The sequence below is a fragment of the Cololabis saira genome, chromosome 23 (genome assembly GCF_033807715.1).
Source record: "Cololabis saira isolate AMF1-May2022 chromosome 23, fColSai1.1, whole genome shotgun sequence".
Taxonomy (NCBI): Eukaryota; Metazoa; Chordata; class Actinopteri; order Beloniformes; family Belonidae; genus Cololabis; species Cololabis saira.
Genome location: NC_084609.1, coordinates 9,489,591 through 9,504,712, shown reverse-complemented (window position 1 = coordinate 9,504,712; position 15,122 = coordinate 9,489,591). Strand labels below are relative to the sequence as shown.

Below are 15,122 nucleotides of genomic sequence, written 5' to 3'. Positions count from 1 at the left end.
AATCGATTTTTTTCAACACAGGCCTAGCTTTTTAGTTTAACCCTTGTTGTTAAAAATTGACCTTCCTTTTCAAATGTCCTCAGCATCAATATTTGAAATACCTGGGAGTTTATAACTTGGGATTAAAATCTTGGTTTACCCTTTGTTATTTTACAACAAATGTACCGTAATCTCATGTAACTTCAACAAAAGAGTAGACAAGTTAAATGCAAGTACAAATAAGTTCAGCGGTTAATTTATTGTCTAATTCAACATTGTCACATTAAAGTCAATTATTTTTTTCCTTTGGTTAAATACAGTCATTTCCATCCATCCATCCCTCTCTCCCTCCTACATCTACTTAGGTACACTCTAATTCAGTATAAAGTATTTCATAAAACAGTTATTTGTATTGGGGGTTTAGTGGCGGAAATCAGAAAATCACTTGAAATATTCACATTGATTGGTTCAATATCCTGTCCTGGGTGTGAATAAGGAGGTGGGCCACAATTGAGAAGATAATCCCCTTATAACAAGAATTATTTCCACCAATATCACATTAATTTCCCTCAGAATCCTTGAGCGGAAGTCATTGAAAGTTTCTGTTTTGCTTGATTCAAACTCAGTGGACTTGATTTTATGTGCAGGAGATATTTGTTGTTCTTTGTAATTCTTAAATGTTCCCCCTCAAGTGAAGGAGGGAAATGTAAGTGGAGGGTAGAAGGGAGAGGGATAAAATCACTGATGAACTATTGGTGAGATTTGGGTCATCTATACAGAACATTAATAATGAAGTGTTAATTCTGTTTTAATTGAATGAAAACACAAGGCTTGTGTTTAAAAATGAAAAAGACACCCGTGAAATTTGACGATAGAATAAAATCAACTTGGTATAACCACAAATCTAAGCTAATTTAATAATAGGACATAATAAAACATGACTCAATGAATAGATGGCCAGATACTTTATTTATCCACAAGAGAAAATTACAGTTTTAAAATGTGAGCAACTACATCTACTAAAAATGACAAACAATAAATTATACATTGTTTTTTTCCACACCTGCAAAACAAATATTACGGTACATCTCTTTTTTTTTTTCTTATTTGGTAACATAATATTATACAACATTGTATATGTTATATATTCTCTGCCACATTTTAATAGACACTTTTCAATTATTTGATTCGACAACATGCCATATAGCCACTTCTGGGTGTTTTCTTTTTTATAAATTTCATTAGAAGCATTTCTTATACAGGACTGTCTAGGAAAATTAGAATATTGTGATTTTCTGTAATGCAATTACAAAAACAAAAATGTCATACATTCTGGATTCATTACAAATCAACTGAAATATTGAAAGCCTTTTATTATTTTAATATTGCTGATCATGGCTTACAGCTTAAGAAAAACTCAAATATCCTATCTAAAAAAATTACAATATTATGGGAATCTTAATCTTAAACTGTAAGCCATAATCAGCAATATTAAAATAATAAAATGCTTGCAATATTTCAGTTGATTTGTAATTAATCCAGAATGTATGACATTTTTGTTTTTTTAATTGCATTACAGAAAATAAAGAACTTTATCACAATATTCTAATTTTCTGAGACTGTCCTGTACATAAAAACAGTCTTGAGATGTCTTTCATATGATGTTAGAATAAAATAGCTTTGCCTGATGTAATTACATCAGCTGTGTAAAATGTTGTGTATACTCATATTATGTACTTAAGGCGCTCTGCTGACAAACGTCTTTCTGACAAGAAAAATTAGAAAGTTGTGTAAAAGTAAATGTCTGTTTTCTCAACATCTGTGATGTGTGTACCAATCCGGATGGGTTGTGTCTTTGACTGATCTGAATGTCAACCCAAGAGCTTCCAGACCGCAGGACCCTTTTTATACCTCTCCTACATTAAGTCCTCTTCTCTTTTTGTTTCCACGCCACAGGAACTGTAGTTCATAGTTATGTTTATATGGTCTTTTTTTTGTAGTTCTTGCATTACATAAGGAGCTTTCCCAGTATGAGGGAAGCCACCTCTGACACCAGGGTACTCTGATTACTCCGCACATAACCATATAATGATTGGTGGGAAACTGTAGCAATAGAGTGATTGGTCAACACGGCATACGTTCTCAGTGACTGCCTGAACTTGCGGGCAGAATACGGGTGCCTGCAGTTACGAAAACATTGGTAAATATTGGTTTTAGAATAGAATATAGACATATAAACTGGAATTGTTAGCTTCTAAAAAAACATGGTGTAAGCATTAGGGATGGGTGGTATGGACTAAAAAAGGTATCATGATCATTTCTGGCATTTATCCCGATAACGATAAAAATGATGATAAAAAAGCCCCCAAAACACTGCTCTAAAAGAATACTAAATGCTACCAAACTACACCAATTTTTCTTTCTTTCTTTCTGGCTCATTTCTTTCTTTCTTTCTTTTTGGCTCATTTCTTTCTTTCTTTCTTTTTGACTAATTTCTTTCTTTCTTTCTTTTTGACTCATTTCTTTCTTTCTTTCTTTCTGGCTCATTTCTTTCTTTCTTTCTTTTTGACTAATTTCTTTCTTTCTTTCTTTTTGACTCATTTCTTTCTTTCTTTCTTTCTTTCTTTCTTTCTTTCTTTCTTTCTTTCTTTCTTTCTTTCTTTCTTTCTGGCTTCCTTCCTTCCTTCACATACGTTGTGCGTGGATAAAAAACAATTAAATCTTTCTTTCTTTCTTTCTTTCTTTCTTTCTTTCTTTCTTTCTTTCTTTCTTTCTTTCTTTCTTTCTTTCTTTCTTTCTTTCTTTCTTTCTTTCTTTCTTTCTTTCTTTCTTTCAGGTTCATTTCTTTCTTTCTTTCTTTCTTTCTTTCTTTCTTTCTTTCTTTCAGGTTCATATCTTTCTTTCTTTCTTTCTTTCTGGCTCATTTCTTTCTTTCTTTCTTTCTTTCTTTCTTTCTGGCTCATTTCTTTCTTTCTTTCTTTCTTTCTTTCTGGCTCATTTCTTTCTTTCTTTCTGGCTCATTTCTTTCTTTCTTTCTTTCTTTCTTTCAGGTTCATATCTTTCTTTCTTTCTTTCTTTCTGGCTCATTTCTTTCTTTCTTTCTTTCTGCCTCCCTTCCTTCCTTCCTTCCTTCCTTCCTTCCTTCCTTCCTTCCTTCCTTCCTTCCTTCCTTCCTTCCTTCCTTCCTTCCTTCCTTCCTTCCTTCCTTCACATACGTTGTGCGTGGATTTAACGCAGAACCATAAATCCGGCTTTCCACAAAAACGTCATCAACAGGAATTTATCGTTTTTACCGCGAGATGACAAATACGGTATATCGTGAACGGTAAAATATTGCCCATTCCTATTAAGCATGAAGCTTATGTTTGTCTTTTTTTCCTTGTCTGTGATGGCTCCATCAATTTATTCTTCCAAAATGCAGTTTAAATGTGTAAAAAAAAACAATAAAACATGAGAATTAGTTGTCCTTTGGGGAGCACCGCAGTGCCCATAACCCTCAGAGAGCAATTGGAAATGTTTGGTCCAAGTGCAAAACCAGTTAAAGGGAGGTTTGTTCATTTGTCTCCCGAGCCCGTGGTCACCACAAAGCTGCCTTCTGTCCCAGTCCTGCCCTGCAGCCACGGGCCACTGACCATTGATGAAGACGCACACACACAGAGCTGTAGCCTCCGTCCTCTCGCTGTCTCCCTCGGCTCAAAGAGCCCTGTGTGATCCCATTTGGCACTGACTTACATCCTGCATGATGCTTTCACAAGTTGACACAAGTTTGACTTGAAGATGAAAGTTGTTTTTTAGGTATTTTTAGGTATATGCAAGCTGCAAAATGTGATAACCAGTTGTTATTTGAGAAGTATTTGCCTTCAGATGCAAAGTGCCAGTTGCAGTATTTGTTATCTAGACATATAGGCACAATGCTGACAATATATAGTCCCTAAAGATACTCGATCTGAAGAGAGAAGAGACTCCAGGCAGATGAGTAAGGGAGGAGACGGCTTGGAAAATGGGCTGGGTGGATGGAGGAGAGGAGTGAAAGATAAATAAAGAGAGATTGTTTGGAGGGCTGTTGAGTTTGAAATGATGGACGGGAGGGAAGAGGAGTAACAGTGGACTGACTGTTGTACCAGTCTGAAGGAAACGGAAGCTGCCTGCTGTCTGCTTGTTAACAGTTTTTTTCTCTGAATGAGTAGAGACTTGGTGCGCTGCCAGTGGCCACTGTGGCTTCAGCTAGTTGTGTGTCGAGGTGGAGGAGGTCATAAAACTGGGTGGAAACACCCACCTGCTCCCGAGATTATCAAACCAGATCACACACACTCCCCGTCTCCAGGCGGCCTCTCTGAACTCCAAGCATTCATGCTCCTATCTGGATCCGATCCACAGCTGTGGTCCCCGAGGAATGTTATTGTCACGGCGTGATGATGTCCAGTCTTGTTTGTGTCGTCGTCTTCCAGCTGTTGATGTCGTAGTACAGGCAATGAAAACAAACTAAACGATGTGTTAAGGACTGATGACAATATGCATCTTTTTCCTCCTTCTTCTGTTTCATATTAATGTCGATCTTAGTAACTTCCTGTAGACTAGAGGTCTGCTCCAATTGTCAGCTCCTTTTTAAATCAGGGCTAAAAACATTATTTATTTATTTAAAGGTTTAGATAACAGGGACAATGCACATGAATAACACATTTAAATAAATGTAAAATGTGCCGGAATTAGCCAAAAAGGCTATTTTGTAGGGCTGGGCGATATGGACCAAAAGTCATATCTCGATATTTTCTAGCTGAATGGCGATACTCGATATATATCTCGATATTTTTTCTGTGCCTTAATTGGGGTTTCCCCCAAAGCATTATAGCATAGCATCTCTGTTAGCTTCATTTTTTTCTGAGGCAAACCCTTAAAAAAACAGTCAGTTTTAATACAAAGCCTCGTGCCAAATGTCACACAGGTTCCTTTATTAACAGAGGTCTGCACAATATCAAAATGTATAAAACAAATAAAATTAAAATAAACTGCCTGCATATATAGAATAAAAATGCTTCTTGAATAAAATAAAACAAATATCCCTTTCCTGCATAACAATTAAATTAAAATACATTGTGCAATTAATACAATGTAGACAGTAACAGGCAGACTTTTCCACTGAGGTTGACAGTTGTGCAAATAACAAAACATTTGTGCAAATCTCAAATAAAACATTCAAGTCAATTTGTGACAAAATAAGCTATATCAAAATCATTAAAAAAAAAATGTAAAAAAAAAAATAAAAAAAAAATATTTTTTTTAAATCGATATAAACGATATTGTCTCGTTCCATATCGCGTTTGAAAATATATCGATATATATTAAAATCTCGATATATCGCCCAGCTCTACTATTTTGCATCCGCTGTCCCTGGACTGGTGTAAAAATAGTCAACCTAAAAGAAAAAATTATTAGATACAATCAATAAAACATTTCCGAATAAAAAGGCTATATCAGAATAAAGATTAAAAGGTAAAAAACTAAGCTAAAATACATAAACACACAGGTTAACATAAGCTCAACAACAGACAATTGCTACAAACGAATACAGAAACAACATGAAGCAGCAACAGTAACATCAGCATTAATAACACAAGACACAGTAACACACTAACAGGCCAAAAACAAACAAGACAAAAGCACTAAACACAGAATAAAAAGCCATGCACAAAAAGCAACATTATAACTAGACAAACTAATGACAGGTGACATCAGACAAACACTGACAGGCAGGGCAGCAAGCCAGGAAAATTACGCACTAAAATTCAATGTTGACAGCCTTGACCACTAATTAACCACTTTTTTAAATAAAATTTAAAAGAAGAATAATTTGATTGGTTTCTAATCTCAGTTGGTAGGAAGTTCCACTCACATTACCGTTTACTGAAGTGTACTCTTAAATTAAATACTTACCTGCTGTATTCTACTGCCCTTACTTTTTAACAACTTGTGCTTTTTATTATTTCCCCTCTTTTCTTATCATTTTATTTCATTTTATTTGTTATTTACTGTTTAATTGTGTCTTGCCGCTTTTAATGTTGATGTAAAGCACTTTGACTTACCTTGTGTTGAATTGTGCTATACAAATAAACTTCCTTTGCCTAAGTTAAAGCAAAGATAATCTTCTGATGTCTATATATTTTGATGATTGAACTAGACCAGAAGGGCTCTGTTGATCAGACGGGTTGGTGCTGCCGTGCCTAGATTTTATATTCTCTTCACAATACAGACACAGCATCTATAAGGGGATGAGGCTCCTTTCTGAAAAGCTTACAGAGCTCATGTTAAACACCCGTCTGTACACCAGGGACAGGTCAGCAGTTCATTACAGGGCCACGTATATACACAAACAACCACACATGCTCATGTTCACTCCTGTAGGCCATTTAAAATCACCATTTAACCTGACGTATGTGTTTTTGGACTGTGGGAGACGCCAGAGAAAACCCACGCAAGCACAGGACGAACATGCCATGTTAAATCTTCAATATGCTTTTCAACAGGCTTCCACTGCATCTAACTCGCCCTAATAAATTTAAATAGATACAAATAAAGTCCCTCTGTTGTCCCACTTCTTAACCTCATACCGAACTCTTTATTTTCTTTTTCACTGTACCAATGGCAAAAGAAAAACAAAGCATCACTTTGTGAGAAATCCAGCTGCAGTTTTGGGGATCAGGAGTTATGGGTACATCTAAACTTGACTACCGTCAAAGGTTCACCCTATTAAACTTTAGCCCTTTCTATCACACTTTATATGTTAAAACTCAATTCAAAATATTCTGAAGTTAAAAAACCAAAACCACCCTGGATGTATAATTAAATGGTAAGGAGTGTAAACTTTCACAAAGTCCATTTCAGTGAGAATGTGAAATGGAAGTTAATGATAGCACTTGGGGAAATAGACCTGTGTCAACATAAAGTGCTATTTAAGACTCTGACAAGACTCAAAAGTGTCATTGAATTTAGGTGATGATGAAGATGAGGTCCCTGCAGACAAACCAAAGTAATTTCTTTGTACGAAAGTGTATGAAAAGGACTATTTTATACCGGCTCTGTCCGGTCCCTACGATCTCGTTTCAAGTCCAAACAAGTCGGCTATCACTGTCACACAAAAGGAGGGCAGCTGACGGCCTCTGCTTCCTATTTTGTCATAAATATCCAAGTACCGATCCAGTTCTATAGAAGCAGAGGCCATGAACTAGGGATGGGCGGTATGGACTAAAAAATGTATCACGATAATTTCTGGCATTTATCCAGATAACGATAAAAAAAATACCAATTCAACTCCATCTTTTTAACTATAAATCTATCACCACATTCAGTCTTTGGAGCCCCCAAATCACTGCTCTAAAAGAATATTAAATGCTACTAAACTACACCAATTAAATTGAATTATTAAAAACCAATTGAATTAGTTACACCTGTACTGCAAAACTGTAATGACTCAAATTAAACAAGTTTGAAATGTAAGAACAGATTCAACATTTATTCAAACTGTATGGTGGGATAACAGTGCAAACAGTAAAAGTACCATTGTCCTTCAAGTTTTCTTAGCTTATAAAATCACAAAGTAGAAAAAAAATACAACCTGATAAAGAAACAGGACAAACAAATAAAGACATCCTTTGCACTCACTGTTTATTTGCAGACTCTGCATATAATAGATGATGTTTGCTCCTCGTCTCTTTTTAAATCCAAACCAGTTCCAGATAATGGAGCTGGAGCTTTGTTTAACAACGAGCTCCTCGCTCTCAGATCCGCCTTCCGCCATGTTTGTTTCACAAAAACGTCATTAACGGGAATTTATCGTTTTTACTGCGAGATGACAAATTCTTACCGTGGGGAATTTTTTTGACGGTATATCGTGAACGGTAAAATATCGCCCATTCCTACCATGAACTAATCTCTTTCTCCTTCTATTGACTGCAGTTTGCACAACATTTGTATGTCAAGTCATACAAACATGGATATAATGTAGAAATTGTTGATTAAATTACATATTTTTATACTTGCTGAAGGTTTGTTTGTTTGTGTTCTTTTAGGCCCTATACACTTGAGTGTAGCTTTGGGCAGCAGCGATGTCAGGTACCTACGATGAGTCCATGATTGATGTCTCCAGTGACAGCTTCTGGGAGGTGAGATATTTCCAATCTTTGCTCCACTCTTCTCCGCTCCACTTCTCTCCTCTAGGCCCAACTGTCTCTGTACCTGTTATCCACCCGTCTGTTCTCTGTTGTCGGTTCTCAGGTTGGTAACTACAAACGTACAGTAAAACGGGTAGACGATGGCAACCGGCTCTGTAACGACCTCATGACCTGCCTTCATGAGCGGGCGCGCATTGAAAAGACCTACGCACAGCAACTCACAGAATGGGGGAAGCGCTGGCGGCAACTTATAGAGAAAGGTAAGAACAATGCATACTTGATACAGCAAGGGCCAATCCCAATACTCCCCCTACTTTCTTCCACTAGCCCTACTTTCTACCATTAGCCCTCCCTCACTACCACTACCCCTAAAAAAGAAGCCACAGATTTTTGGGCACTTGAAATCTTCCCAGGGGCCTGTCCCAATACTCCCCCTACTCCTACTTTCAGCACCACCCCTAAAATCAGGAAGCTGAGAGCCAAAAGCAGTTTTAATTTCAGCTGTAGCGCTGTTAATATGCCACTTTATTAAGTTTTAATATTTTTTCAGGCGTAAAAGTAACCGTTAAGATCCCCAACCTGGGCTCAGTTTATCCAAATAACGCCTGTTAAGAAATTTGATCTGATGTTTTCGGCGATGATGAGACCGGGGAGCAGCAGCAGCAGCTCACGTACAGACGTGATCGCCGGGTCAACCTGCGCTGTCGTCCCGGGGAGAAACCTGCAGCTCTGTGGAGAATTACCGCTGGCTGAAATAAATCATTTAGGAAGATAAATGTTGGTTTAATAGATGAAATCTAACAGTTGTAGCTACGCCTGTTAAGAAATTTGCTCCGAAAATTTCGGGAGTTCTGCCTGCCTGCCGGCTCGGGAGCTGATTTATGGTGCTGCGTTAAATCGACGCAGAGCCTACGGCGTAGGGCGCGCCTCGCCGCGTAATCTACGCCGTAGGCTCTGCGTTGGTGTAACGCGGAACCATAAATCAGCCTTTATTCTGGCGAGGTTTGAAAACCTCAACAACGGGCAAACGAGCTGTTTTTAATTTCAGCTGTAGCACTTTTAATATGCCACTTTATTAAGTCGCGTAACATCGACGCAGAGCCTAAGGCGTAGGTTACGTAACCTACGCCGTAGTAGGCTCTCCGTTGGTGTAACGTGGAACCATAAATCAGCCTTTATTCTGGCGTGATGGGCAAACGAGTGATTATGTACATTCACTGAGTGATTATGAAAGTAAGATATATATTTCTCGTTAGAAATGTAATCAAAACGCATTTTTATGCAGAAACTAACTCAAAATACTGATTTTATTCACTAAAAAATAAGAAATGTTTGCCATGTTTTTTTTTTTTATTCAGTCCGCAAATGACGACGAAAAGCATTCTGGGAAATTTTTCTGGCCCTAGTTCAGCTAGTGTGCATCGGAAAACCCTCGATCCGTAGGGACAGATTCATATCCACTACACTCGTTTTCTCCACTACCCCTAGGTGAAAAGAGGAATTGGGACACCACTACCCTCACGGGAACGCGCAAAATTTAGGGGTAGGGATGAAAACTAGGGGTAGTGGGAGTATTGGGACAGGGCCCAAGTCTCAAGCTTTGGTGCCTGAAAGCAAACACTCATGGGTAAATACCACTCCGTAGGGCCTCAGTACGGTACGCTGGAGCGAGCGTGGACGGCCCTATGCACCGAGGCAGAGAAGGTCAGCGAGCTGCACATGGAGGTGAAAGCAGCAGTGATGGGCGAGGATTACGAGAAGCTGAAGAACTGGCAGAAGGACGCCTACCACAAACAGATGATCGGCGGCTTCAAAGAGACTAAAGAGGCGGACGACAGTTTCCGCAAGGCCCAGAAACCCTGGGCCAAGAAACTCAAAGAGGTTAGAAATTCAGACTTTCTAGTATCACCTGTGAAGGCATCTTCAAATCTAGGCTAAAAACCCAGTTAAGTTATTTTTAACACCCAGTAGTGCGATGACTCTTTTATCTTATTAGATTTTGTTGTATTTTATTGTTTTAATTGTTTTATTGTTGATTGTTCTTATTTATCTTCCTTTTTATTACTTGCCATAAAGCACTTAGGCTGTTGAAAAGTGCTATATAAATAAAGTACATTACATTATATTACATTAAAGATTCTGAACACAGTAGCAGTCACAGTAAGCAAGATATTTTTAATGTATGATTATACACATAACCATAAATTTTACCCTTGAGTTCTCGTGATTACGTTTCACTGACTCACCGTTGTTTTCTCTCCATGACTACTTAAATATTAAACAGCAAAACAGAAGCACAATAAGCCCTCAGTGCTGATCTTAAATGAGGAGTTCTTGTGTCACATTAGTCATGTTGTCCGACACAGTCGTCCTGGCGGCATTTGAGTCATGAGAAAGGGAAGGAAACGGTGAGGATTTGCCGTGAGAGAGGAACCTCTTAGTTCAAAATCAGGTCAATGTATTCCCTACAAATACGCCCTTTTTTAGGTTGTTAGTGCCTTCTGTGTACGTGTACGAGCACGTGCCCTCTCTAACCCCACGGTGGGGTGGGCTGGAGCTAATTCCAGTTCCAGCATAACAACCTGGACACGCCACCAGCCCACCACTAAAACAATCTGCCACAACAGAGCTGAACTCGCACAAATAGAGCAATGCCTAACATCCTGTTAGAGCACATAAAAAGCCAGGTTGCCGTCCTCCGTCATTTATTTGCGTCGACTCTGGCTTTGGCCCAAGTCACACCTCACATTATCCGAGACGCTCTTTAAACAGAACCACTGCCCTTATTCCTATCTGGTGGAGTTTAAGTATAATTAATCCATCCAGCAGATGCAAATTCCTGTTATCATAAATTAATCACAGAATAAGGTTTTAAGAGTAGTAACATTAGATAACTTTTTGGTTCAAGATGTTCAGGATAGCCGTTTTTTGGTTTCTGGTGTCCTGAAACATGGACCAGTCCTTGACGGCTCAGTGTTTCCTTTGATAACCTGGGGCCGGATTCACAAAACATTCTTAAGAAAAAAAATCTTCTTAAGTGTCATTGTTTTCTTAGGTTCAGTCTCATATTCTCAAAAAAAGTTCTTAAGTATTTTCTCAACTTTATTCTTAAGTTTCTTCTTAAGAAAAAACTTAAAAATAAATGGTGTTCTTGAAATAAAAGTAACTTTAAGACAACCTTGACCTCTTAAAATGTCTTCTGTGAAAAGGTAAGCATGAATTAAATGAATAATATATATAATTTTGTATACCAAGTACGTAGAGGTGCACTAAATAAAAAGCCAAACATATGTAGCTTAATAAAATGAAATTCAATAGACTGATATGTTCATTTTAATACATTTATTAAAATTGTGCAGTATGTAGCATGTAGTACTTAGTTGCCCTTTCGGATACAGCCATATTTTAAGAAGTTCTTAAGTAGGAAAAATAAGAAATTCGTAAGAAATGACAGTTCTTAAGAAAATATTGAGGAATTGCACTTAAGAACTTTATTATGAACTTCTTAATTTTAGATCTTTAGACATTTCTTAAGATGGTTCTTAAGAACATATTGGTGAATCCGGCCCCTGGTTGGACCAGACTGTCGCTGTTCCATGAGTTTTACTTTGACGGCTGCAATCCGCAGATGGAGACGATGAAGAAATCTTACCATTCTGCCTGCAAAGAAGAAAAGCTGGCGACCAGCAGGGAAACAAACAGCAAGCTGGAAAGCAACAACAACCCCGACGCGCAGAAGAAACTCCAGGAAAAGGTGGAGAAGTGTCAGCAGGAAGTGCAGAAGGTAAGGCTTCCCGCGATAAAGACCTCTCGCAGGACCTTTGTAAATATTAATAGGTTCTTGCATCAGTTCAGTCCCTGTACTCAGTTTTTCCATCCTTCCTCTCAGACTAAAGAACGCTACGAGAAATCCCTGGATGAACTCGACAAGTTGACTCCTCAGTACATGGAGAACATGGAGCAGGTCTTTGAGCAGTGGCAGCAGTTTGAAGACAAACGAATTTGCTTCTTCAAAGAGCTTCTTCTCGAGGTTAAGCAGCACCTGGACCTCTCAACCAATCACAGGTCAGACTGAAGGCATCACCTTGGAGCTGCATCTTTCTCATTTTTCACCAATCATGTTTATCGTGAAACAGAAATTCTGAAAATTAGGGTTGAGATTAGGGCTGGGCGATATGGACCAAAAGTCATATCTCGATATTTTCTAGCTGAATGGCGATACTCGATATATATCGATATTTTTTTCTGTGCCATAATTGGGGTTTCCCCCAAAGCATTATAGCATAGCATCTCTGTTAGCTTTTTTTCTGAGGCAAACCCTTAAAAAAACAGTCAGTTTTAATAAAAAGCCTCGTGCCAAATGTCACACAGGTTCCTTTATTAACAGAGGTCTGCACAATATCAAAATGTATAAAACAAATGAAATAGAAATAAACTGCCTGCATATATAGAATAAAAATGCTTCTTGAATAAAATAAAACAAATATCCCTTTCCTGCATAACAATTAAATTAAAATACACTGTGGAATTAATACAATGTAGACAGTAACAGGCAGACTTTTCCACTGAGGTTGACAGTTGTGCAAATAACAAAACATTTGTGCAAATCTCAAATAAAACATTCAAGTCAATTTGTCACAAAATAAGCTATATCAAAATCATTAAAAATTTTTTTTTTTTTTTTTTTTTATCGATATGAACGATATTGTCTCGTACCATATCGCGTTTGAAAATATATCGATATATATTAAAAACTCGATATATCGCCCAGCCCTAGTTGAGATTTCAACAATTAGAGCCAAAAGTAATGTATTTCTACCGCACTGTGCTGTCACTAGATTCCAGACGGTGTACCACACGCTGGACGACACGATCTCCGCTACTGATGCTGACGACGACCTGAAATGGTTCAGGTCTAATCATGGACCCGGCATGCCAATGAACTGGCCCCAGTTTGAGGTACTGTACCACTGCCAATATTCTTATCAATAAAAGGACATCAAAACATGATCAAATCAAGGCGGGGTTAGTAAAACGGTCAAGACGGCCCCAAAAAGTTTTCAAATAACAGAGATGCAGTGAGTCAGAGTGTCATAGCGGGGCTTCGCTCTCATGACCCCAACCCTCGAAGGAGAGTTATTCTTGCTGACTTCCAAATGAGCAAATTAAGTTAGAGATTATATTATTTATCAGCCTACTTGGTATGAATGAAAGTTTTTGTTCATCTGGAGGTGGCAACTATGCTCTCTTTAAAACCACTCGTGATTTGTGATGGAATATAAATATATGAGGGGGAAATAATCCTTCATATGTCCATAAATATTCACTTTGTAAGTCTAACTTTAGCAGAACTTGCGGTCTTATTTCATGTTTGTTATTGAGGGATAATGTTTCAACGGGGGGTTGTAGTAATCCCTCTCGGCAGTCACAGTGGCAATAAGAGGGATGTACTTTCATTTTCCCAATGGGTGATGAAACTTGCAAAAACAAAGGCAGAAAGAAAAGCTGCGTATGCTTGTAGTACTACAATTTGTTATGTTTTCTTGGAGACTTCAGCTGTTTTTTCTTCCACTTTTTGCCTTTTTTATTAAGGGGTAAAAAATTTCTCACAATTTCCACGCCACTAATATGAAAACACAGTACCTATCCCATCACACAGCTGCACTCAAGACTCTGAATAAAAGGAGAACAGCATGTTGATGTTGAATAATACTGCAAGCTTTTCACTGTTTTGTCAGAGTAGAGGGCTCCAGAGCTGTAGGATTAAGCCCCTTTGTCCACATTAACCCTTTCTACACCTGCTTCCTTTTCCTCATGTCTGACAGAATTTGGACTGGTCGCATCTTCGCTCCTTTAAGAGAAGGTCCATCTTAGTGAGTTGTGCATGGGCGAGCGGGGCCACAGCAACCTTTTACTCTCACTTACACTCTCACACCTTACCGCTTCCAATCGTGTTTGTGTGATTGGTGTGGTTTGTTTCTTATAATCAGGTCTAGCTGAGCAGTAATTTAGGACATGGACATAGCGTTTACATGGTTTTCATAACTGTGTGTGAGTGTGTGTTTGTGTGTGAGAAAGTGGCAGCTACAGCGACATCTGTGGTGCACTTGCGATATATTTGCCATTTCTGTGAGATTTGACAGTAAATCAGTTGAAGTGCAGCACTTGTGTCCTTGTAGAGCCACAGCTTTCTCACATCAGGTCATGACATAACAATTTATATTTGCCAGGCTTGCAGTGGTTGCGTAAAAAACATAACATTCTTTCTCAATTCTGGCCAATTTAAGCTTAGAATAAAACTTTTCTTTTGATTATGCACTTATTAGCCCAATTTTGCACCACCGAAAGACATTACTTATCAAGTGCTTTTTTTTTTTTTTTTTTATTCTTTAATTTACTGCTGCAGATTATCTACAGCAATAAAACTTTGGAGGCCGAAGCGTTGGGCAGCGCTGTTATTTATTTCATAGTGTAGTCTATCCGAGGCCTCTCTGCAGAAGTGGAATGACGCAGCACTGTCGTCAGTGCCTGCCACATTATTCTGTCACATTAGTGGAGACGGTCGTGTCTTAAAGGGGCTGTAGTCACATGATGCCCTCAAGGCTGCTGTTGTAGCCAGACCGGAAGACTTTTGATCTTTAAAAAGCTGGAAAGGTCTCATAAATCAGAGGAACTGGTCTCGTCTGAGTTTGTGTTTGCATGTTTAAAATGTCAAATATGAGTTACGATGGGCATGAAGACAGTGATTTTGGTCCTGATAAACAAATTGAAAGATTATCATAATATAAATCTCTCGGACACAATGTTTAGCTAGATCGGCGGTCGGCAACCCGCGGCTCCAGAGCCGCATGTGGCTCTTTAGCGCCGCCCTAGTGGCTCCTGGAGCTTTTTCAAAAATGTTGGACCTTTTTTTTTTCTTCTTTTTTTTCTTTTTTCCTTTTTTCTTCTTTTTTTTTTTTCCCTTTTTCTTTTTTGTTC

The 15,122-nt window shown here is 38.2% G+C and overlaps 1 protein-coding gene across 4 annotated transcripts in view; it reads left to right on the top strand.

Moving 5' to 3' along the window:
- Window positions 1-15,122, top strand: part of pacsin2 (protein kinase C and casein kinase substrate in neurons 2) — a 28,265-nt gene that overhangs the window by 6,023 nt on the left and 7,120 nt on the right. For 2 of the 4 annotated variants that reach the window (XM_061714119.1, XM_061714117.1), the window contains exons 2-8: window positions 8,043-8,135; window positions 8,248-8,404; window positions 9,790-10,025; window positions 11,773-11,928; window positions 12,034-12,209; window positions 12,983-13,103; window positions 13,970-14,017. In XM_061714119.1, the coding sequence (XP_061570103.1) occupies window positions 8,079-8,135; window positions 8,248-8,404; window positions 9,790-10,025; window positions 11,773-11,928; window positions 12,034-12,209; window positions 12,983-13,103; window positions 13,970-14,017 (951 nt within the window). In that variant the 5' untranslated portion in view covers window positions 8,043-8,078. The remainder of the gene's footprint in view (window positions 1-8,042; window positions 8,136-8,247; window positions 8,405-9,789; window positions 10,026-11,772; window positions 11,929-12,033; window positions 12,210-12,982; window positions 13,104-13,969; window positions 14,018-15,122) is intronic. The other 2 variants (XM_061714120.1, XM_061714118.1) reach the window with 1 other exon arrangement.